General features: G+C 41.5%; 1 protein-coding gene and 1 pseudogene across 6 annotated transcripts in view; one reads left to right on the top strand and one right to left on the bottom strand.

The window, feature by feature from the left end:
• Positions 1-23,227, bottom strand: part of ELOVL5 (ELOVL fatty acid elongase 5) — an 85,834-nt gene that overhangs the window by 46,746 nt on the left and 15,861 nt on the right. The window contains exon 2 of one of the 6 annotated variants that reach the window (XM_053601501.1): positions 14,653-14,733. The exons of 4 other annotated variants lie outside the window; for them this stretch is intronic. In XM_053601501.1, the coding sequence (XP_053457476.1) occupies positions 14,653-14,733 (81 nt within the window). Of the gene's footprint in view, positions 1-14,652; positions 14,734-23,227 lie in introns of those variants that run through there. One more of the 6 variants, XM_053601498.1, reaches the window with a different exon arrangement.
• Positions 21,130-22,136, top strand: LOC128593475 (elongation factor 1-beta-like; annotated as a pseudogene).

The following is a 23,227-nucleotide window of genomic DNA, read 5'->3' as shown; positions in this document are numbered from 1 at the left end:
CATACAAAAGTTAAATTACTTTGGAGTTGGTCCAAAATTTTTGCTCCGTGGGAATCACCATACAGTTGATTTTTAAAGTACCTCTTAAAGCTATCTCGTTTGGCAGGTTATGATCTGCAACAAATTTTGTCACCTACTAAAATGAAAACCACAAACCTCTCCAGTCTTTATCTCACAGTACACCCCAGGAAGACAGTTTTTTTTTTTTTCCTATAAAAGAAGTAAACAATTGCTATTATTATGATACCTACCAGCATGGAAATTTTTCAGTTTAAGAGATTCTATAAATTTGTTTCAAAATAGCAACTGAGGCTTGGCGCTTGTAGCTCAAGCGGCTAAGGCGCCAGCCACATACACCAGAGCTGGTGGGTTCAAATCCAGCACCGGCCTGCCAAACGACGACAACTAAGCTACAAAATAGCCGGGCATTGTGGCGGGCGCCTACAGTCCCAGCTACTTGGGAGGCGGAGGCAAGAGAATTGCTTAAGCCCGGGAGCTGGAGGTTGTTTTGAGCTGTGATGCCATGGCACTCTACCCAGGGTGACAGCTTGAGGCTCTGTCTCAAAAAAAAGCAACTGAGTCCACAAAGGACATCAGTTACTCACTCTGGGCCTCAGCAGACCTTCCAGTGCTGACAGATGATCAGGCAGGCTCCTTATAGAACTCCACACCACTGCTCTGGCAGGAGAAGCAGGCAGCTACAGTTTTCTCTTTTCTAAAAGCTCGGAAACAGAAACCGACACTACTGAGAGCCTCAGCACAGGTGATGCTCCTGTGACTGTCACACCTGCAAGGTCAGTGAAGTAGTGCCGCCAAAACAACTCTGGCCTTTTCTCTTTTTATAGCCGGGCGTTGTAGCGGGCGCCTGTAGTCCCAGCTACTCGGGAGGCTGAGGCAAGAGAATCGCTTGAGCCCAAGAGTTTGAGGTTGCTGTGAGCTGTGATGCCACAGCACTCTACCAAGGGCAACGTAGTGAAACTCAGTCTCAAAAAAAAAAGACCCAGTGGGAGCTGGGGTACTGGCTCACACCTGTAATCTCAGCATTCTGGGAAGCCAAGGCAAGGGGATTACTTGGGCTCAGGAGTTTGAGAACAACGTGAGCAAGAGCAAGACCCCGTCTCTATTAAAAGTAGAAAGATTAGCCAGGCATTGGGCACCTGCACTCCCAGCTATTCGGAAGGCTGAGACAGGAGGATCACTTGAGCTCAGGAGTTCGAGACCAGCCTGAGCAAGAGTAAGACCGTGTCTATTAACAGTAGAGAAATCAGCCAGGTATTGTGGTGGGCTCCTGTAGTCCCAGCTACTTGGGAGATGGAGGCAGGAGGATTGCCTAAACCCAAGAGTTTGAGATTGCAGTGAAGTAGATTGATAGCATCGCACACTAGCCTGGACAACAGAGTGAGACTCTGTCTCAGAAATAAAAATAAAAAAATAAAAGACCCACTGGGATGGTTATAATCATAAAGACAGACAATAACAAATGTTGGTGAGGATACAGAGAAATTAAAATATTCATATTTTCCCTAGTAGTAGGATTGTCAAATGGTACATCTACTGTGGAAAATAGTTCGGCAGGTCCTCAAAAAAAGTGAAACACAGAGCTACACAGAGCAACAATTCCACCTCTAGGTTTGTACCCCAGATAAATGAAAACAAATGTCAACCCCAAACCTGTATACAAATATTTATAATAATTTTTATTATCTGTAATAGTCAAAAAGTCCATTAACTGATGAATGAATGAATAAGTAAAATGTGGCACAGCCATACAATGGCCTATTACTGGCCATTATAAAGAGTGAAGTACTAACACTTGCAACAACAGATGATACTGGAAAACACTGTTACATGGAAGAATCCAGATACAAATGGCTACGTACTGTATGATTTCATTCATAATGTCCAGAACTGGCAAATCCATAGGGACGGAAAGTAGATGAGTGGTTGCTTCAGGAAAGTGAGGAATGGGAAGTGACCAATAATCATTTAATGAAGTTTCTTTCTGAGGCAGTATAAAAAGCCTCTGGAATTAAATGCACTCAAAAAAATATAAACTAAACTTTTTAAAAAGGTTATTTTAAAAAGCTTTAAAAGTATGTATATTCAAGCCCACTTCTAGAAATCTATACTAAGGAAATAAAGCAGGTGTGCCTTAGGTTCATCTGTAAGATTGTCAACACAATATATTCATAACAGCAGAAAAATGAGGGACCAAGGGCATAACCTTTAAATATCCATGTAGAAGTGACTGGCTAAAGAAATCATGGTTACAAGCATACAATTAAAATGAAATTATTATGACCGGGCCCAACGGCTCACAGCTATAATCCTAGCCCTCTGGAAGGCCGAGGCGGACGGATTGCCCAAGCCCAGGAGTTTGAGACCAGCCTGAGCAAGATCACAACCCTGTCTCTAAAAACAGCCAGATGCTGTGGTTGGTGGGAGCCTATAGTTCCAATTACTCGGGAGGCTGAGGCAAGAGGACAGCTTAAGCCCAAGAGTTTGAGATTCCTATGAGCTATAATGCCATAGCATTCTACCCAGGGTGAGCAAGTGACCAAGTTAGACACTGTCTCAAAAAAATAAAGAGGGGGGGAGGGGAAGGGAGAGAAGAATTATTGCACATTTATTCCAGAGAAATAAAAACTTGGTTTCATACCAAAATCTGTATATGAATTTCACAGCAGCTTTATTCACAATAGCCCCAAACTGGAAACAATCAAGATATGCTTCAGTGGGTGAACAACTAAACTGTAGTCCATCCATATATGGAACATTACTCAGCAATAAAGAACAAACTGTTGATAGATGCAACAACCTGGATGAATTGCCAGAGAATTAAGCTGAGTGAAAAAAACCAATCCATTTATAAAACTTTTTGATATGGCAAAATTACAGAGATGAAGAAGAGATTAGTGCTTGCCTGGGGTTAGAGATGGATAGTGTGAAGGAAGAAGAAAAGAGGACGCAGTTATGAAAGGGCACCATATGCCAACATCTGGTTGTGATACTGTACTCACTGGGGAAAACTGAATAAAGAGCACTTCAGATCTCTGTATTATTTCATATAATTGTAGTTGTAAAACAACTGTAATTTAAAAAAAATCCACAACAGTGAGAAAAACCAACGAGGTCAAGAATTTGATCTTTAAAAATTTAACCAACATCTTCAACCCAAACACATGTGGTGGTGACTCTTTGGGCATCTTGTTCTATAACTGCATTTTATTTTATTTTTGAGACAGAGTCTCACTATGTCGCCCTTGGTGGAGGGCTGCGCTGTCACAGCTCACAGCAACCTCAAACTCTTAGGCTTAAGACAGTGGTTCTCAACCTTCCAAATGCCATGGCCCTTTAATATAGTTCCTGTGGGTCGCAACCCATAGGTTGAGAACTGCTGGCTTAAGAGATTTTCTCAGGCGGTGCCTGTGGCTCAGTGAGTAGGGCACCAGCCCCATATACCTAGGGTGGTGGGTTCGAACCTGGCCCTGGCCAAACTGCAATAAAAAAATAGCTGGGTGTTGTGGCAGGCGCCTGTAGTCCTAGCTACTCAGGAGGCTGAGGCAAGAGAATCGCCTAAGCCCAGGAGTTGGATGTTGCTGTGAACTGTGACGCCATGGCACTCTATCCAGGGTGATAAAGTGAGATTCTGTCTCAAAAAAAGAAAAAAAAAAAAAAAAAAGATTTTCTTGCCTCAGCCTCCCAAGTGACTGGGACTACAGGTGCCCGCCACAATGCCCAGCTATTTTTTGTTGCAGCTGTCATTGTTGTTTAGCTGGCCTGGGTCAGGTTCAAACCCGCCACCCTCAGTATATGTGGCTGGAGCCATAACCACTGTTCTATGGCGCCGAGCCCTTGTTCTGTAACTATAAACGAAGGTTAGTGTTGCAAAGAAACAGTCTGAACTATGACTCCATTCATGAAGGTTTTAACTACTCTCCATTTTCACAGTAGTCTGATTCTGCTTCCTAGTAAACATTTATTTATCCAGACTACTCAGGTTATGAAGATGCTGTTTTGATCAGTCTAATGTTCCACTTCACTTCAAAGGATCACACATCTCATACAGAGACCAGTTTTCAAAGGGTAAGAAAATTATGAAATATACCAAATATAACCTTCCTGAATAAAACATAATCTTTGATGACTGAGAACCATTTTATGATCTTGAAGTATTCCAGAGCCAGAATTATAAATGCCAAATCTCATTTTATAGTGTGATAGATGAGTAGTCAGAGATAACTGGGATAAATCTATAAATCTATTATGACTCTAAGGCTTTAATATAATAAGTTCCTATAATCTGTTTCCTTGCCACTTTCCTTCCTCATAAAGGGAGAATACTTAGGTTTTAAAATTGTCAGATTCCAGATGTTTCTGATAATGAGAAAGAACAACAGCTTATTGTATTATGAAAAACAAATACTGTGCTTTCTTCCATCTTTTGGGTCATCCATCATCTTGTCAATGGAGAGAAAGGGGTAACGCAGCACTTTGACTATGTGGATGCTCGTGACTTGCCAAGCTACAGGGTGAGCAGCATCAGGCTGGTGCTCTGCTCTGGGCTTTTTGCTGCCTGTCAACAGGAAGGTGCTGTTCAATTCCCACAGCTCCTTAGAGCACAGTGGACATGTTCCAGAAAAGGCTGAGATGACTTCTGTAACCCTCCCTGGAAATTCTCCAGCAAGATTATATCTCTTTTTGGCAGGGCTTCTCTTCTTTTCACGAAGAGCTACTTTTAACAAATGTGCCACTGTGTTTAAAATCCCCTTGACAACCATTAAAGGTGAAATGCTGAGAATTGGGCCCTAAGGTGATTACATTTTAGTGGAACTACAAGATTTTAACAAGTCGCATTAATGTAACTGAATATTATTCTGACTGGCTAATAAGATTTTTCCTTCAATTCTCCCCAAGCACCACTATTCAACTCTAAGCTGTCATAGAAGCTATTTAGCTGTTAACAAAGTGAAGGAAGGAAAGCCAATGATCAAATTAACATGCAGACAATTAGGTGGCCACCTGCAGCCAGAACATCCAGGGAGAAACACCAGCAGGTCCCTAAATGGAAATTAAGGACACGGTGAAGAAAAAAAAAAACCTATTAATGTATAAAACTTAATGAAAATTCTTTCCTAGAGAAGTCAATCAGGTGAAAATTTTAGGCAAAAAATTTAGATTGTAAAATAGTATGTATCATTAATGGCTCAACAACATGCTTTTACTGAGCACCAAATGTGTTCAAGGAATCATATGTTAAGTGATAGGGATAGAAAACATGGTCCTTTCCCCCCTAAGCTTAGATATCTGGCTGTTTTCCAGCCGGGACCCGTGTTTTCAGCTTGTTTCAAAACAGAATTTCAACACAAATTAACAACAGTTCAACACACCCACTTGAAAGGCCGGAACACTTAACTGGTGATGGGGACAGAGGACAGATATGAAATGGTACAAAATATCCTACTTTGATTTGGAAAAGCTACCATATATTTTCCTATGTACAAGTCAACAAAAGAATTATTTGAAAAACATTAGGCCGGGTGGCACTTTGAGAGGCTAAAGCAGGAGGATCATTTCAGCCCAGGAGTTTGAGACCATCCTGGGCAAAACAGCAACACATCATCTCAACTCCCCAACCAGCAAAAAAAAAAAAAAAAATTTAGCCAGGGGCAATGCCTGTGGCTCAAAGGAGTGGGGCTCTGGCCCCATATGCCAGAGGTGGTGGGTTCAAACCCAGCCCCGGCCAAAAACTGCAAAAAAAAAAAAAAACCCGTTTAGCCAGATATGGTAATGCACACCTGCAGTTGCAACTACTCTGAAGACTGAAGCAGGAGGATCCCTTGAGCCCAGAAATGTGAGGTTTCAGTGATCTATGATGAATGCCACTGAACTTCTGCTTGGGCAACAAAGTGAGATCCTATACAAAAAAAGAAAAAGAAAAAGAGGAAGAAATAAAATAATGTGACTATAATTTGGTTCCTGGTGAGAGTGGTGAAGGCTCTCCCTGGCTCCCAGATAGCTGTATCCTCTCTTGGGATGGGAAATGCTCGTCTTTCTACCTCTTCTTATAAACACACTAATACCATCACGGGGCCCCCTCTCATCTAATTACGCCTCCCAGGCAACACGCCCTCCTAATAACACTTTGGAGGTTAGGGTTGCAACACAAGAGTTTTGAAGGAACAAACATTCAGTCCATAACACTGGTAGTTTTCCATGCAAGAGGTAAAGGGAATGACTATTTACAGAGTCTAAAGAAAAGTACCACTTTTAACAACCCTACTTGCTAAGGTGAATCATTTTCATTCATTTCATTTAGTCAAGTTATCAAATACATGATAGCAACTTTATGAAAAGGTTGTGCTTTAGATGTCCATTTGTAAATAAGTCATCTGGGCTTTGGAGACTAATTCTCCATAGAAATAATGTTATGTTAGTACTTAACCTTGTATGAATCCCACATCAACTGTCAAAATCTAATTAAAGCAAAAGGGACCATTTCCCTATCCCCAAATGACAAGAAATTTGGATAAAAGTGACATGTACAGAGTCCCCCAAATCCTAGTAGTCCCCAGTCTCAATGCTAAAATTCTTGGAATCTCCAGACCAGACTTAAACTACTTAACTTATAATAGAGTAGCACCATTAGGACTCAGCTTCTCACTAATTCTATGAGAAACCGTAATAGTTGAATTATAGTTCTCTGGGCCCTGACACTATAATAGTATATATTGTGATACTACTGTGGGCAAGCCACTAAACCTATACAGACTTTAGTTTCCTGGTCTATAAACATGGGAATAATAATCCTTATAGCTCATGGGGTTGCTGTGAGGATTCAATGAGATTATATGATGAACTGGGCATAACACATAAGCACCTCAACTGACAGCAGCTATTTTGTGGGGTTTTTTTCTTTTTCTTTTTTCTGAGACAGAGTCTCAAGCTATTGCTTTGTGTAAAGCGCTGTGACATCACAGCTCACAGCAACCTCCAGCTCTTGCCTCAGGCCTCCAAAGTAGCTGGGACTACAGGTGCCTGCCACAATGCCCAGCTATTTTTTATTGTAGTTGTCATTGTTATTTTAGCTGGCCCGGGCTAGGTTCCAATCCGCCAGCCTCGGTGTATGTGGCTGGCACCATAACCACCGTGCTACGGGTGCCAAGCCTATTTTGGATCATCATCAGTAAATATTCATCAAACATACATTTAACGAACTGCTGCAGGCACTGGAGACACTGATATCCACAAGACCATAAAACTGCCTTCCAGAGAAGTCAAGGGCTAGTAAGGGAGGGGGAAATGGTAAACAACTATGATAAAGAAATCGAGGTGTGCAGGGTATCTAGGGGAATAAGGAGGGATCAGTCAAGTCTATACAGAGACCAGTGGGTCAGGTGAGGCATTGCAGAGAGAGTCATGTTCAGAGCTCGCCAGTGGGGATCAGACAGGGAGAGGAGGTAAGAGAAAAGTGAAAAATGACATTGGAAAAGGCCTCCAGTGTTTGATTTTCAACTGGACGGGAAGTAGAGTTTGCAGAAAGGGACACGAGTGTGGGCAGAAAGGAGGCTGAAAAGGTGAGACTAGTGTCTAGTCAGTTAGCAAACGACTGCAATTTCCCCAGTGAGAGGATGGGGGCTCGCATAAGGCAGGTGGGGGAGGGAATGCGGGGGACACACAGGAGAGAGGTAGTCAAAGGGAGGGAGCAGAAGTCCAAGCGTCTGGTGTCCCTCACTGCACTCTGGATGGGGGGACCGTTGGGTGAGTCAGAGAGCACAGGGGTGAGCGGGCAGGCTGGAGGAAGGAGGAAGGAAAGTTCTGCCCACCTAGAACTTTACTGCTTTGCTCTTGATTTTATTCAACATAAATCAGTTTCATAGTTTCACATGCATAAGTTTCATAGCCTGAACTAGGAGGAATACGTTCTGAATTAATGTAGTACAAATTAGTGAAAACTCACTGTACTGACATGGTCTCTTATAAGGAAAAGATATGAAAGATGACTGTACGTTAAGTTCATAATGTTAGTGTGAGAAGTTCAAGCTTCAGCAGGACCTAAGCCACACATCTGTTTAGGGACTTATGTACTCTTGTCTTAAGAAAACATTAAGTCAGCTGTGCTCTAGTAACAGAGTTACACACTTTGGGAGGTTGAATTATTAAGCAAGTTGATAGTTCCTTCCCTAAATGCTCTACTAAATGACTGAATGCTTACAAAGTAGCTTTCAAAGGGCCTTCTCCCATCATATTAACATCTGTCCAGATGTGGTAACTGTTCAGCAGCTAATCTAGCCCACCATTTGAATGATAGTTCCCCCCCCCTTATTTTTAAGTCTTTTTCTTTGCAGATCATAATGATTGTAGAAACAATCTTATTCAGTCCTTACTATGTGCCAATCTTTATGCTGTACATTTATAAGGATAACCTCACTTAATCCTCACACAAGACCTCTCACAGATGTCCTTTTCACAGATGAGTACTCTGAGGCAGAGAACAATTAAGCCACTTATCCAAGGTCACGCTAAGGGTAGGTACACTGACCCCGGACCCTATTCTTTTAACCACACATTCTACTGTCTCCCCATGTTACAGTAAAAATGAAATGTTTCTACAATGTTCCTTATAGAAAATTTGCAAAGTAGAGAAAAAAAATTGTCTTATTTTGAAGTAAAAACAAAAGCAACCAAGAGTGCAGCAGAATCCATGTTAACCCTTCTATACCACTTACAAAGGGAGTGCTCGTAGGTGAGTACATCTCTAAGAACCTTAGTCTCCCCACTTGGAATAGTCCCTTCAAATAAGACAAGAACACCTAATCAGATGAGATGGTTCATATAGAGCATACAAGAGTAGTGTGGAGCTATGCTACTATTTCTATAATATATAAATAAAATACAAACAATTTTATTTTTTCTATTTTTTCTAGGCTTTAAGAAGCCACATACTTGCGATCTTAAATTTCAAAACCATAGCAATCGTTTTTTCAATGGTGAACTTTTCCTTTTTTTCTTTTTTTGTAGAGACAGAGTCTCACTGTACCGCCCTCGGGTAGAGTGCCGTGGCGTCACACGGCTCACAGCAACCTCTAACTCTTGGGCTTACGCAATTCTCTTGCCTCAGCCTCCCGAGTAGCTGGGACTACAGGCGCCCGCCACAATGTCCGGCTATTTTTTTGTTGCAGTTTGGCCGGGGCTGGGTTTGAACCCGCCACCCTCGGCATATGGGGCCGGCGCCCTACTCACTGAGCCACAGGCGCCGCCCCTGAACTTTTCAATATATCTAAAACATCTCCAACATATAAAAAAAATTTTTTTGTATGATGTCTTTAAAATCTACTGTGTATTTTTTTACTTATAGTTCATGCACCTGGGCACTAAATTTTCATTGGAAATACCTGATCTGTATTTAGGTATCATAAAATTTGCAGTTAAAAAAAACAGATTCATATACCCAAGTTGTTCTAAGCACATTTACATTCTCTAACACTTGAATAACAATTTTATTTTATTTATCTATTTATTTATTTATTTATTTATTTTTGAGACAGAGTCTTACTATGTCACCCTCGGTACAGTGCTGTGACATCACAGCTCTCAGACCCTCAACCTCTTGGGTTGAAGTGATTCACTTCCCTCAGCTTCCCAAGTAGCTGGGACTACAGGCACCCACCATAACACCCAGCCATTTTTTTTGTTGTTGTTGTCATTGTTGTTTAGCAGGCCCAGGCCAGGTTCAAACCCACCAACCTTGGTGCATGTGGCCAGTGCCCTAACCACTGAACATGGGTGCTGAGCCTGAATAACAGTTTTATATTAAAATTAAAATGAAATGAAAAAAACCTTACTTTCTCAGTCACTCTTGTCACATTTCAAATGCTCAGTAGCAATACTTGGCTAGCAGCTACCGCAATGGAGAGTGTGGCTATTACATGCTCTTGTCCCCAGGTGTTACTTCAGATTTTTTTTTTAAATGTGCATGAATTTTTGCCTTATTTCTCATTTAGAATATAATTAACATTCCCTATTTTCATCTTTATTACTTCCAAATTCCTTTCTTCCATCCAACTCCCCTCTTTCCAAGACATGCCTGTTTATTTGGTACACCTGGAGCTCTCGCTGTGTTCATAGTACATGCCAGTTCAGGATAGATAAGATTAGTCCAGGCCTACATCCCTCTCTTCAACTTCTATTTCAATATATTATTCAAACTCTGCTTCCCTCTATTTTAATCATGTGTGGCCCTTGATAATCTTTATTTATTTTTTTTTTTTTGTAGACGGAGTCTCACTATGTCACCCTCGGTGGAGTGCCTCACATCACAGCTCACAGCAACTCTTGGGCTTAAGTGATTCTCCTGCCTCAGCCTCCCAAGTAGCTGGGACTACAGGCACCTACGCCCTGCTATTTTTCTGTTGCACTTGTCATTGTTGCTTAGCTGGCTGGGGCTGTGTTCGAACCTGCAGCCTTGGTGTATATGGATGGCGCCATAACCACTGTGCTATGGGCGCCAAGCCTATTTTTTTTGAGACAGAGTCTCAAAAAAGCTGTTGCCCTAGCATCACGGCTCACAGCAACCTCCAACTCTTGGGCTTAAGAAATGCTCTTCCTTCAGCCTCCCAAGTAGCTGGGACTACAGGCGCCTGCCACAATGCCCAGCTATTGTTTTGTTGCAGTTGTCATTGTTGTTTAGCTGGCCTGGGCCAGGTTTGAACATGTATGTGGCCGGCGCCCTAACCACAGAGCTACAGGTGCCCCCCCTTTGTAATTTTTATAAACACTTTCTATTTTCAGGGTATGTTTATATTATCTAGTTTGATCATTGTAACTATAGAAAGAATATCTGGTATTAATCCTACTTTACAGGATAAGGAACATCCAGAAGGCAGTTCATGTATTTGCCCAAGTCAACAGACATGAAGCAGAACTGGAACTCACACTCTTCGTCCCAGCGCCTTTTTCACTATACTGTGACACAATACCCTTCAGAAAAGGCTTCACAGACTATCAGACCCCATCTCTTACAAGCCCCCTCCAATCTTACATTGAATTGAAGGCAGCCTTACAAAGTTCTCAGGATTAAAAAACAAAAATACACACCTCTGGTACTATCTCAAATTACCTGAAATAAATAAATAAATATATATATACACACATACACACACACACACACATATATATATATATATTTTTTTTTTTTTTTGCCGGGTATGGGTTTGAACCCGCCACCTCTGGCATATGGGACAGGCACCCTACTCCGTTGAGCCACAGGCATGCATACATATATATATGTTTTCTTTTTTTTTTGAGACAAACTCACTCCATTGCCCCGGCTAGAATGCTGCGGCATCAACCTAGCTCACAGCAACCTCAAACTCCTGGGCTCAAGCAATTCTGCCTCAACCTCCTGAGTAGCTGGGACTTCAGGTGCCTGCCACAATGCCCAGACTAGTTTTTCTATTTTTAGTAGAGATGGGGTCTCGATCTTTCTCAGGATGGTCTTGACCTCCTGAGCTCAAGTGATCCTCCTGGCGTGGCCTCTCAGAGTGCTAGGATTGCAGGTATGAGCCACCAAACCCAGCTCTGAAATTAAATTCTGAGAAGTGGGGTTGCTACCCCAAAGTTTATTAAAAAATGATCGAAACGGGTGGCGCCTGTGGCTCAGTGAGTACGGCGCCAGCCCATATACCAAGGGTAGTGGGTTTGAACCTGGCCCCGGCCAAATTGCAACAAAATATAGCCGGGTGTTGAGGTGGGCGCCTGTAGTCCCAGCTGCTTGGGAGGCTGAGGCAAGAGAATCGCCTAAGCCCAGGAGTTAGAGGTTTCTGTGAGCTGTGATGTCACAGCACTCTGCCTAGGACAATAAAGTGAGAGTCTCTTAAAAAAAAGGAGGTGGTAGGGGGCAGTGCCTGTGGCTCAAAGGAGTAGGGCGCCGGCCCCATATACCAGAGGTGGCAGGTTCAAACTCAGCCCCGGCCAAAAAAAAAAAATCGAAACATTCATTTTAGAAACAGGATTCTTGAATTCATTTAAATCACTGTCCTGCAGTGAGGTGGCCAGGAGGACCACCTCCCTGTGTTTATGTACATACATGAGACAAATGGGAAAAGAGATTATAAAGGCAATAGCCAAGTGAACTCTTCCATCAACTGGATTCTCAGGCGACTTGGGCAGAGGCTCAGCCATGCTCTGATAAGCATCAGACCAGAGAGCTCCCTGCCTTCTAGCTCATGTAAGATCCAGGGAGTGTACACCAAGCTGACTGCCCATACCATGCAATTAGGCCAAAGGGTCTTTCACGTAATACTGCAAAATTCCTTTCCATTTTACCAATTTACATTCCCACTTGCAAGGTCTATGTAAACAGTCATGTAAAAAGTACCAATGCCAGAATCAGGTTATCTCACAAGGGGGAAACATTTTATTTTTATTTGAGACAGAGTCTCATTTTATCACCCTTGGTAGACTGCCGTAGCATCACAGCTCACAGCAACCTCAAACTCTTGGGCTTAAGCGGTTTTCTTGCCTCAGCTTCCCTAGTAGCTGAGACTACAGGCACTTGCCACAACCCCTGGCTACTTTTTTGTTGTAGTTTTTGTTCGACAGGCCCGGGCCAGGCTCGAACCCTCCAAAAGGGGGAAAATTTTTTTTCTTGCTAATTTAGGCTAATATAAAATGTTCTGAGAATGTTGAAAATAAAATTCATACAGAAATCCCAATGGCTGAATAAATAAACACTGAACATATACTCTAAAAATTTGTGTAAATAAAGGCTCTTTCTGGGCTGGGTGTGGAAGCTCACACCAATAATCCTAGCACTCTGGGAGGCCTAGGCAGGAAGATTGCTTGAGCTCAGGAGTTCAAGACCAGCCTGAGTGAGAGTGAGACCTGTCTCTACTAAAAATAGAAAAATTAGTAAAGAGTTGTGGCAAGCACCTGTAGCCTCATTATTCAGGAGGCCGAGGTAGGAGGATCCCTTAGATCCAGGAGTTTGAGGTTGCTGTGAGCTAGGGTGATGCAATGGCACTCTAGTCTGGGTGACACAGTGAGACTCTCTGTCTCAAAAAAAAAAAAAAAAAAAAAAGGAAGTATTTCTGGCTAACAATCATAACAGAAAAAATGAATAGCGAACTCTGTGTCCTTTGCTTTCAAAAGGATTTATTTGTGAATATAAGCTGGTGTTTGCTAATTAGTTCCTTGTTATTCTTTCTTTTGAGTTCTTGGTAAATTGTAAATGGAATTGTCTGCATTCCACAAAAATTCCCCTTCAAATGAAGGAGCTAAGTCTGGTTACCAATTTCTAAAACCTCCAAAAAGTATTGTGCCTCACATAAATAGCAATCCTTGAAAATAAGTACATATTTTTAAAAGCACAGTTCAAGCATTTGTTAAGTATCTATTTTGTCTAGGGACATGAACTCTTGGTTTTTTAAAAAACAGACCCTTAACAAACCCAACCACAAAGGGGCCCTGTAAAACAACACTAAATTCAGTCCTGGTGAGAGAGGCTCAGGAAACTTTATTTTAAAAAGCCAAAATGTTTTATGTATTTAAGAACTTGAAGATGACTCCTTCTAGTTGTTTTTTTTTTTTTTTTTTAACTATATACGTAACACTTTCCATTTTTGTTAATCTGTGGCTGAGTCAGTCAAATCTGGTTTATATCATTAGTATTACTGTAAATAAAGCAGCATAAAACAGCTTGATTTTTCCAATCCCTTGTGGAGGCACTAAGTGAGCAGTTAGAAAAATATTTTGACTTGCTCACAGTGAAATTTTATATGATTGTCAAAGGACACAAATGAGAAACCCCTAAGCGTCTTTTCGCCTGAACTTTTTGGCTCAATCACCACATCAACAATAAAAGAAACAGCATAGGAGACAACAGTTTCAATTTAGAATCAACCAACTCCTATGTGGGTCATAAAATCCTCCTGATTACAAGTGGTCCACTATCTGAGAATTAAGTCACACTGAAAAGAAAATTTAACCGGCAAAACGTTGGGCAAGCACTTGGAGTAAGTTACGGTTTAACAGGATGAAATGGCATTATCTATGGCCTAATTTGTCCCAGCATCAAACAAAGCTCGCATCATTATGGATTGCAATGCTTTGCTAATAAGTTAAGAGGGTTTCATTATGAAACCATAATATTCTTTCTTTATCCAGTCTCTTGCATCAGGACTGTAACATCATTAAAAACAGAAAACACACCAAGGATAATAATCTTAATAGCTGCTAACAATGAACACTTAATTTGTATTCAGCATCAAACCATGCAACCACGCAGTGCACACATACTCTTTAGTCTTCTCAAAACACCAGCAAAGAGTTATTTTTCCCCTATTTTACAGAGGAAATGCAGCCTCATACATGAAAAGTTATGGAGCCTGTACTTGGTGAAAACTGGATTAAAATCCTGGCTGCTGGCTTTACAACCTGAGCTTTAAACTGCCGCTCATGCTGAGATGAGACTAAATTTAACTTAGCCAGGAAAACATGAACATGCATCAAACTAGCAACCTACAGACACCTATGATTACTCCCAAGTCCCAAGTGGTAATCTAAGGTTATGTGAGAAACAACTTGTGCCCAAGACAACCTAACACCAAGACAGTGGGGCACCAAATAGAATGTCAGTGAGTCAGTGCTTACATTCATTATGATGCTTATGTGACACACTTGATTTGGGTTTTCTTCCCTATTCAAATGAATCATCAGGCAGATTTTGTTGTCCTGGAAACAGAATAAATGAAGTTATATTAATTCTCAGGTATTAGGCCTGCTGAGAAATATCATGAAAGCAAATATAGTAGTAACATGATTTCAATAAGGCTATGACTAAAAAGTCTCAAACATACTTCTTTTCAGAGTGTCCAGAAGGATTAACAGGACAAGAAATGACAAATGTGCCTACTGCATTCAGCACCCGTAGGTTTTTAGAGCCATAATGAGTAATGAGTTTTTCCCATAATCCTTTTAAAATGTGAATATGGAGCATCTAGGAAATCAGGTACAGATCTATCTCTATTCAAAGATATTATAAAGTTCATGTAATTAAAATACACATTTAAAAAACATAGATTAAATAAAGAATTAAGGGGGGAAATACGAGCAATGATTTGGGGATAACTTCCTATCTTTATATTGAGACAAAAAGAGAAAGGCTATGAAAAATGTTAAAAACCATAATTTCTTCATCTCCAAAGTGGGTCAAAGAGGAGAATTAGTTTGCGATTTGATGTAAAAAAGAACTTCCAGAGAGATTTGCAAACATGAGAAAGCGCCTGAAATGATCTCTCTTCAATGGCTAGAAATACAGATTAATCTGAGGCCAAAGACTTTTTTTGACACTGTTATCACTGTCCTGAGTAGACTCCAACAAAGTAGAAAATGGACCATGTAGTCACCTAGTCGCCTTGACTTTGCCCCGCATCCTAAGATGTATTCTCCAATGCAGATATCCTATTTTTACTGATGCGTTTCAGGTAGGTTGGTTCACAACTTATTCTCCAAAATGCTGCGTGTCATACTCTATTTACTACCATGTAGTGACCAAATTCACACGTGTCTAGATGTCTTATCTAAGTACGGGACAATTTATGGATAAATACAGAAAAGGAGAACCACGAAAGTATTATTCTACAATCTAAAACACAACTCAGACACCTATTACCACGTCTTAAGCTAAATGCACGGTACTTATGTCCAAACATCGTTTTTCTGAAAGTATCCATATTTTACCTATCATTTATGGGAAATTATGACGGTCATGTACTGTATGTAGCTATTTATGTGTGTCAACTATTTACAGGCATTCTTGTGGATGGAATGACTCTGAAAGAGTTTACAACTGTCCAATACAACCGGAGTCACATACTCACAGAAAGTTAATAACATCACACTAGCACCCAGTAAGGAAGAGGCGAGCCAAGGCATCTGGAGAGGCTTTCCCAGAGGAGTGGGGCTTCACCCTCACCTGAGAGTTTGACAGGTGTGCATGAGTAGGCCAAGGAACTGCTACCCAGAGTGAAGGTGGGAGTAGGCTCACACTCTAGGAAGAACTGCAACACCCGGTGGGCCTGAGAAATGGCTCAAACTCTACCTCATTAAACAGCCACACAATTGACTGTCAGGTGTCCACCTTCCACTCCACTGAAAAGCCAAGTCAGCAATGATTTATAGTACATTAAAACATGAGGACACTTCATAAATATGTTAGGTGAATTAATTCTAAGCAGAGCATCAGGGAAGACTTCATACACGTGGCATTTGGCCTGCTTATTAATGCCTTTGCAGGGTGGAAGACCTAGGAGACAGAATGCTAATTGGGCATTTCAAGCAGAAGGCAGAGCCTGAAGAGATAAGGAGGCAGGAAAGGATACAATAGACAGAAAGGCGGAGGGAGGGGTAGGGTGTCAGAACTGAGTCATCTCTGAACCTGTTGGAGCTATCTACTAGGTACCTTATAAACATCCACTTCTTGCCATGGGCACACCGTCCCACACCAAGGCCCATTCTTCCACTGGTGTCCCAGTCAGCTTTCAGCCTAGCTCTCACCTCCTCCTGCCCATCTCCACACTGCACCAGTGCTCCATCTCCTGACTGAGGACAGAGGACCATCTCTTCTGTCCCCTTGCTCTCTGGATATAGTCTCCAAGTCCTTAGAGACCCCATCGCACCTTGGCCCACACTTGCTTCCTAGCCCAACTTTGGCCGCCCTCCTGCTCATGGCCCGCCAAGCCCACCCACTTCCTCTCACCTTCTCCAGCACATTCTCCTCTCAGGCAGATCCCACTTCAGGGAAACTCCCTTACCCGCCTACCTCACTTCCCTCCTTTCTTTGCTGTAAGCCCCCGCTGAAAGATGGTGTCCTCCAGGGAAATCTTCCTTAATTCCTCTCCCAGAGCCCCAGCCTATGTGAGGTCCCTCTGTGTACATTCATACCCCAAATACAAATTATTTTACATACGGTTGACATCTGAGTCCTTGAAGGTATGTTGGATGAGGAGGCTGGAAAGAGACTTGCACCCCACACCTGAAGAACAGCGATTTGGCCTTAACTGCCCTCACCAGAGGAAGCAGAAGGAAGCCGAAGGTCTGCTTTCCTCATATGGCTGAGAGAATTTTCTTTTAAAAGCTTTTCTTTCCAGCTCGGCGCCTGTGGCTCAAGCAGCTAAGGTGCCAGCCACATACACCTGAGCTGGTGGTTTTGAATCCAGCCCCGGCCCGCCAAACAACAATGATGGCTGCAACCAAAAAATAGCCGGGCGTTGTGGCGGGCGCCTGTAGTCCCAGCTACTTGGGAGGCAGAGGCAGGAGAATCGCTTGAGCCCAAAGAGTTGGAGGTTGCTATGAGCTGTGAAGCCATGGCACTCTACCCAGGGCGACAGCTTGAGGCTCTGTCTCAAAAAAAGCTCTTCTTTCCACCAACCTGCTTCCAACTAGTGGGAGGTACTCACAACAGGAGCCCTGCACCATCACCCAGCAGGGCAAGGTTGCCGAGCTTTACACCTCCTTAGAAAGTTGTGTGTCCACTGCTTATTGCAGTGGACAGTTATAAGTCACTCTGATCTACAAACAGAAGAGATGATCCCACTTTACATGAGCTCACGTTTCCACATGTGACCTCTAACTTGGGACCCCGTCCCCACCATGTGTCCACTTTTGAAGTAAGACATCCCTCTCCCTCATAATGCAAGTTCCCACCCACCCTCTCCTCCTCCTGCGCCTTTACCAGCAGTCAGTCAACCTGATCTCAACAGCTACATGTAGCTAGTGACTACTATATCGAACAGTGCAAACTATATCCCATTAAAAAAAATCAGTCTCTAGAAATAAGGTAGCTTAATTGTACAGATACCTGAGTCAAGTATCAGAGAACCTGAGGTTATAAACATCTTGAAAGTATTCCCTGCAGTAAAATCAAGAGGCAGCTAATGGTCTATTTACAGTCCCCAAAGTAAAGATCTATCTGATCCAACATTACGCAGAAAAGGCCAGAAGAAGCTTTTTGTACCACATGGAATTAAAGGTTAAATGGTTACATAAAGCAAGATGGAGATGTGAGCCATGATGCAGCAAATTTTTATAAGAACAAAGGCACTGTCCAAAATCAACACTAGGAAAAAAAGGACAAGTAATAGCTATCGAACAGGCATAAATGAAGAAATTAGCTATTTTTAAAACTATTCCAAAACTCAGCCAACCTGAAAACTAGAATATTACAATGTACAGACAGCAAAGAGAAAGTGATGAACTAAAAAATAAAATGAACATCTAAAAAGTCATTCATGTTACACTGAGACCTTATCTCTTCATTTACTTCAATCCATTCCTGCTTTGGATATTATTTTAAAAATTAACGTACTGCCTTCCTATAGAGCACCAACCCAGGCAACCAGTGCTGTGAGGAGGACATGGATTTACTTCTAAATTATTATCCTATCTCCCTATGGAGGGCTACCATACAATATGCACATCTGACAAACTACTTACAGAGTTCAAATGTGAAGGTGCCACACGTAGCCTACAAGTATAAATCAAGAAATGTACTTAGGACACAGGGAATCAGAAGGCAGTTACTGGGAAATAAAACGAAAAAAATGCTTAATACCTAAGTAGAAGGGTTCTCTTTCTTTAAAACTACAATACATAGGACCTATTAGTACAAGGATTATCAAAGTGTAGTCCAGATACCCCTTAAGGGGAGCCTTGGGGTTCTGTGAGATGAAACTACTTTCACAGTACAGCTGAGAATTTATTTTTGCATTTTCATCTCTGTCACCATTATAAAACCTTTTCCAGAGACTGCAGCAATCTTTTTTATTTCATTATTAAATCATAGCTGTGTACATTAATGCGATCATGGGTCACCATACACTGGTTTTATAGACCGTTTGACACATTTTCATCACACTGGTTAACATAGCCTTCCTGGCATTCTCTTAGTTATTGTGTTAAGACATTTACATTCTACATTTACTAAGTTTCACATGTACCCTTGTAAGATGCACCGTAGGTGTAATCCCACCAATCACCCTCCCTCTGCCCAGCCACCCTCCCCTCCCTCTCCCTCTTCCCCATATTCTTAGGTTATAACTGGGTTATAGCTTTCATATGAAAGCCATAAATTAGTTTCATAGTAGGGCTGAGTACATTGGATACTTTTTCTTCCATTCTTGAGATACTTTACTAAGAATATGTTCCAGCTCCATCCATGTAAACATGAAAGAGGTAAAGTCTCCATCTTTCTTTAAGGCTGGCTGCAGCAATCTTAACACACTGACTAACACACTAGAAAAAAAAATTTCCTTGGGGCCACAGTGTTTTGTTATATTAGGACAAGACAGGTGAAGAGGTGTGAGTTATACGTGAGTCTCCAGGCTCTAAACCAGTGTAAGGTAAATACAAGCAGCCCCCAGGTTACAAAGGAGACAGTTTTGTAGGTTTGTTCTTAAGATGAATTTGTACCGAAGCTAGACTGTGTACATTTACCTATTACCTGTAACAGCATCCATTCTTAAGTGCTAGTCGTCCATCAGTCAGGTACTTGTAACTCGGACACTTAACAGCAATAGGCTCTGTTCCTAAGTGTGAGTTGTAAGTAAGCTGGATGTTTGTAACTTGAGGATTGTCCATATAACTCACATGGCAGTTAATGTGTTAAGCCAGATGCTTAAGAAATTGGCAGAAATGTCAAACAATGTCTATTTTCACCAAACTTTTTGTTTTGAAAAACATATTCTTGAATAGGTGTTTATGTTATTGTATAATAGGTTAATTTTTTAAGGTATATTCATAATTATTTTGCAATTATCAGTATTATAAAATAATTTAAAATTAATTTCTAGTAGGATAAATACCAACAGATAAAATCCACATGAACAAAAGCTCTCTGAGGTTCTCAATAACTTTTAAAAGTGAAAACTAAAGTTCGGGAGTTGTATTAAAAGCTGCATATAGAATTCTCCCCCTCTGTATAGTTTTACTTCTAAGAAGACATATATGTTAGCTTCTCAACTGAGAAGGCAAATATCCCATATACATACACACATGGAAAAGAGTGAGTCTTTTTATAGACATCTTCTGAGAAACACATTGTAAGGTGATTTCGTTGTTGTGTAGGGTGCTCTTGATGCAAAACTAGATGATGTACTACAAATAGATGATGTACTACATCTACAAATAGACTATATGGTCCAGCTTACTGCTCCTGGGCTATAAACCTGTACAGCACCTTGCCGTGCTGAATCTTACAGGCAACTGTAACACGATGGTTAAGTATCTGTATATCTAAACAGATCCAAACATAGAAAACGTATAGTATCAACACAGTATAAGAGAGAACTGGTGGTACAGGGCTGTACCACCAGTTATAACTGTATAGGGCTCTTACCATGACTGGAGCTTGCAGGATTAGAAGCTGCTCGGGTGGGACAGTGAGTAGTGAGTGAATGTGATGACCTAGAACAGTGGTTCTCAACCTTCCTAATGCTGCGACCCTTTAATACAGTTCCTCATGTTGTGGTGACCCCCAACCATAAAATTATTTTCGTTGCTACTTTATAACTGTAATTTTGCTGTTATGAATCATAATGTAAATATCTGATATGCAGGATGGTCTTAGGCGACCCTTGTGAAAGGGTCATTTGACCCCCAAAGGGGTCACAACCCACAGGTTGAGAACCGCTGACCCAGAACTTTACTGTACACTATTGTGGACTGCATAAACACTGCACACTTAGGCTATGCTAAGTAACAAAGATTTTTTTTTTTTTTTTTTTTGTAGATAGAGTCTCACTGTACCGCCCTCGGTAGAGTGCCGTGGTGTCACAGGGCTCACAGCAACCTCTAACTCTTGGGCTTATGTGATTCTCTTGCCTCAGCCTCCCGAGCAGCTGGGACTACAGGCGCCCGCCACAACGCCCGGCTATTTTTTTGTTGTTGCAGTTTGGCCGGGGCTGGGTTTGAACCTGCCACCCTCAGCATATGGGGCTGGCGCCCTACTCACTGAGCCACAGGCGCCTCCAACAAAGATATTTTTCTTTCACAATAAATTAACTAGCTTACTGTGACTTTCTTACTTGGTAAACATACACTTCTATAGCACTAGCAGTGTAGTGAGTTTGTTTACATCATCCTCACCACAAACACATGGGAAATGCACTGCCCAAGGACATGAAGATGCGTACAGCTTCACTGAGCAACGGGATTTTTCAGCTGTTATAATCCTAGAGGACAAACACTGTGTATGTTTCACTGAAACATCATTACGCCACTCATGACTGTATTCAATTTTAGTAGTTAAATACTCAAATACTTGAAGTTTGCTAAAACATTTTGCTAAATTTTGTGAACATTTGGGAAATGAGTTAATAATAATGAATACAATTTGTAATAAATAGCTTGTAATTAAAAGTATTCTATGACTTTTTCCTCGCTTAGCGATGGACGCAAACTCTTTGCGCTCTTTCCTTCCGCTGCTGCCCAACTCTCGGTATAACTGGCGCTATGGGTTTTGGAGACCTGAAAGGCTCCACCGGCCTCCAGGTGCTCAAAGATTACCTGGTGGACAAGAGCTACCTTGAGGGGTATGTTGGCAGTGTCTGAAGCAGTCTCTGGCTCCCTGCCCGCCAACTTGTGTCATGCCCTACGTTGGTATAATCACATCAAGTCTTATGAAAAGGAAAAGGCCAGCCTGCCAGGAGTGAAGAAAGCTTTGGGCAAGTCCAGCCCTGCTGATGTGGAAGACACTAGTAAAGATGATGACATTGATCTCTTTGGATCTGATGATGAAGAGGAAAGTGAAGAAGCAAAGAAACTAAGGGAAGAGCATCTTGCACAGTATGAATCAAAGAAAGCCAAAAAAACCTGCTCTTGTTGCCAAGTCTAGATGATGAGACAGATATGGCAAAATTAAGAGAAGTGTGTCAGAAGCATTCAAGCAGACGGCTTGGTCTGGGGATCCTCTACACTAGTTCCAGTGGGACATGGAATTAAAAAACTTCAAATAGTGTGTAGTTGAAGATGACAAAGTAGGAACTGATATGCAGGAGGAACGGATCACTGCTTTTGAGGATTATGTGCAGTCTATGGACGTGGCTGCTTTCAACAAGATCTAAGATCCATCTGCACTTAAATAAAAGTTTGAAAGATAAAAAAAAGTACTCTGTGAAACAAGTTTTTAGTAATTTCCTACTGACTGATCGAAAAAGTATATAAGGTATGGTGTGTGTATTAAGAAAAATTCAACAGGGCGGCGCCTGTGGCTCAAGGAGTAGGGCACTGGTCCCATATGCCAGAGGTGACGGGTTCAGACCCAGCCCTGGCCAAAAACCACGGAAAAGAAAAAAAAAAAAAAGAAAGAAAAATTCAACAGGACCAAAAGAATAGCAGTGACTTGATTTTCACATTACTGCCGGCATAAAAACTGCGAAAATTTCTTTAACTACAGCAAGACACTAAGTCCCCTTCCAAATGACGACATTCCTCACGGAAACTTACTCAGCAAAAATTACAATCTTAAATCATAAATAATGAAATAATGTGGTTCAATCACATTAGGTAGTACTGCAAATAGAGTATATTCAATTATCAACCACTACATAAATGCTGAAGAGTGTTTCCATACACAGAGAGAGTGGGGGAAAGAGATGGGGGAGGAGGGGGAAAAAGAATGATAGCTCAGAATCAAAGTCGAAAATTCATTTTCCTAATTTCAACTTGCCACAACAGACTTTTACAAACCATTTTTTCCATTTGCCATCATCTTAGTCAATTTTCACCCAGTACTAGTTTCTTTGGCTTATTTTGCTCATCAGTTCAAATTGCATCATGTACGAAGTTCTTCAAAGTTTGTGCCACCTTCCCCCAGAGCTGTAGCTACAGGCACTATCTGCCCCTACATCACTAGCTGGACCTCAGCTGACTCCTTAAAGCTGACTCCTAGCTGAAGGAATAAAAGCAGGTCAGCAAGGGAGAGAGGGGAGACGAAATAGAGAGGAAGAAAATTACATGACACTCCTTGCCCCAAATAAGATTTGAGAGCGACATTCCACCTCTCCAAGCACACCTTTCAGGGTTTAGAGAGAACAAATCCTTTGTGAATCTTAACACTTCCCTGCTATAAAGGTGCATTACATATCCTCATAAGTTATGAAGAAACTCAGTGCCTTTAAACTAGAGCTCTGAGCATTCATCATCAGGTCACCATTATAGAGCAGACATT

Source organism: Nycticebus coucang, chromosome 9, assembly GCF_027406575.1.
Source record: "Nycticebus coucang isolate mNycCou1 chromosome 9, mNycCou1.pri, whole genome shotgun sequence".
Taxonomy (NCBI): domain Eukaryota; kingdom Metazoa; phylum Chordata; class Mammalia; order Primates; family Lorisidae; genus Nycticebus; species Nycticebus coucang.
The sequence above is the reverse complement of the archived record's forward strand: the minus strand, read 5'-3'. Positions and strand labels throughout refer to the sequence as shown.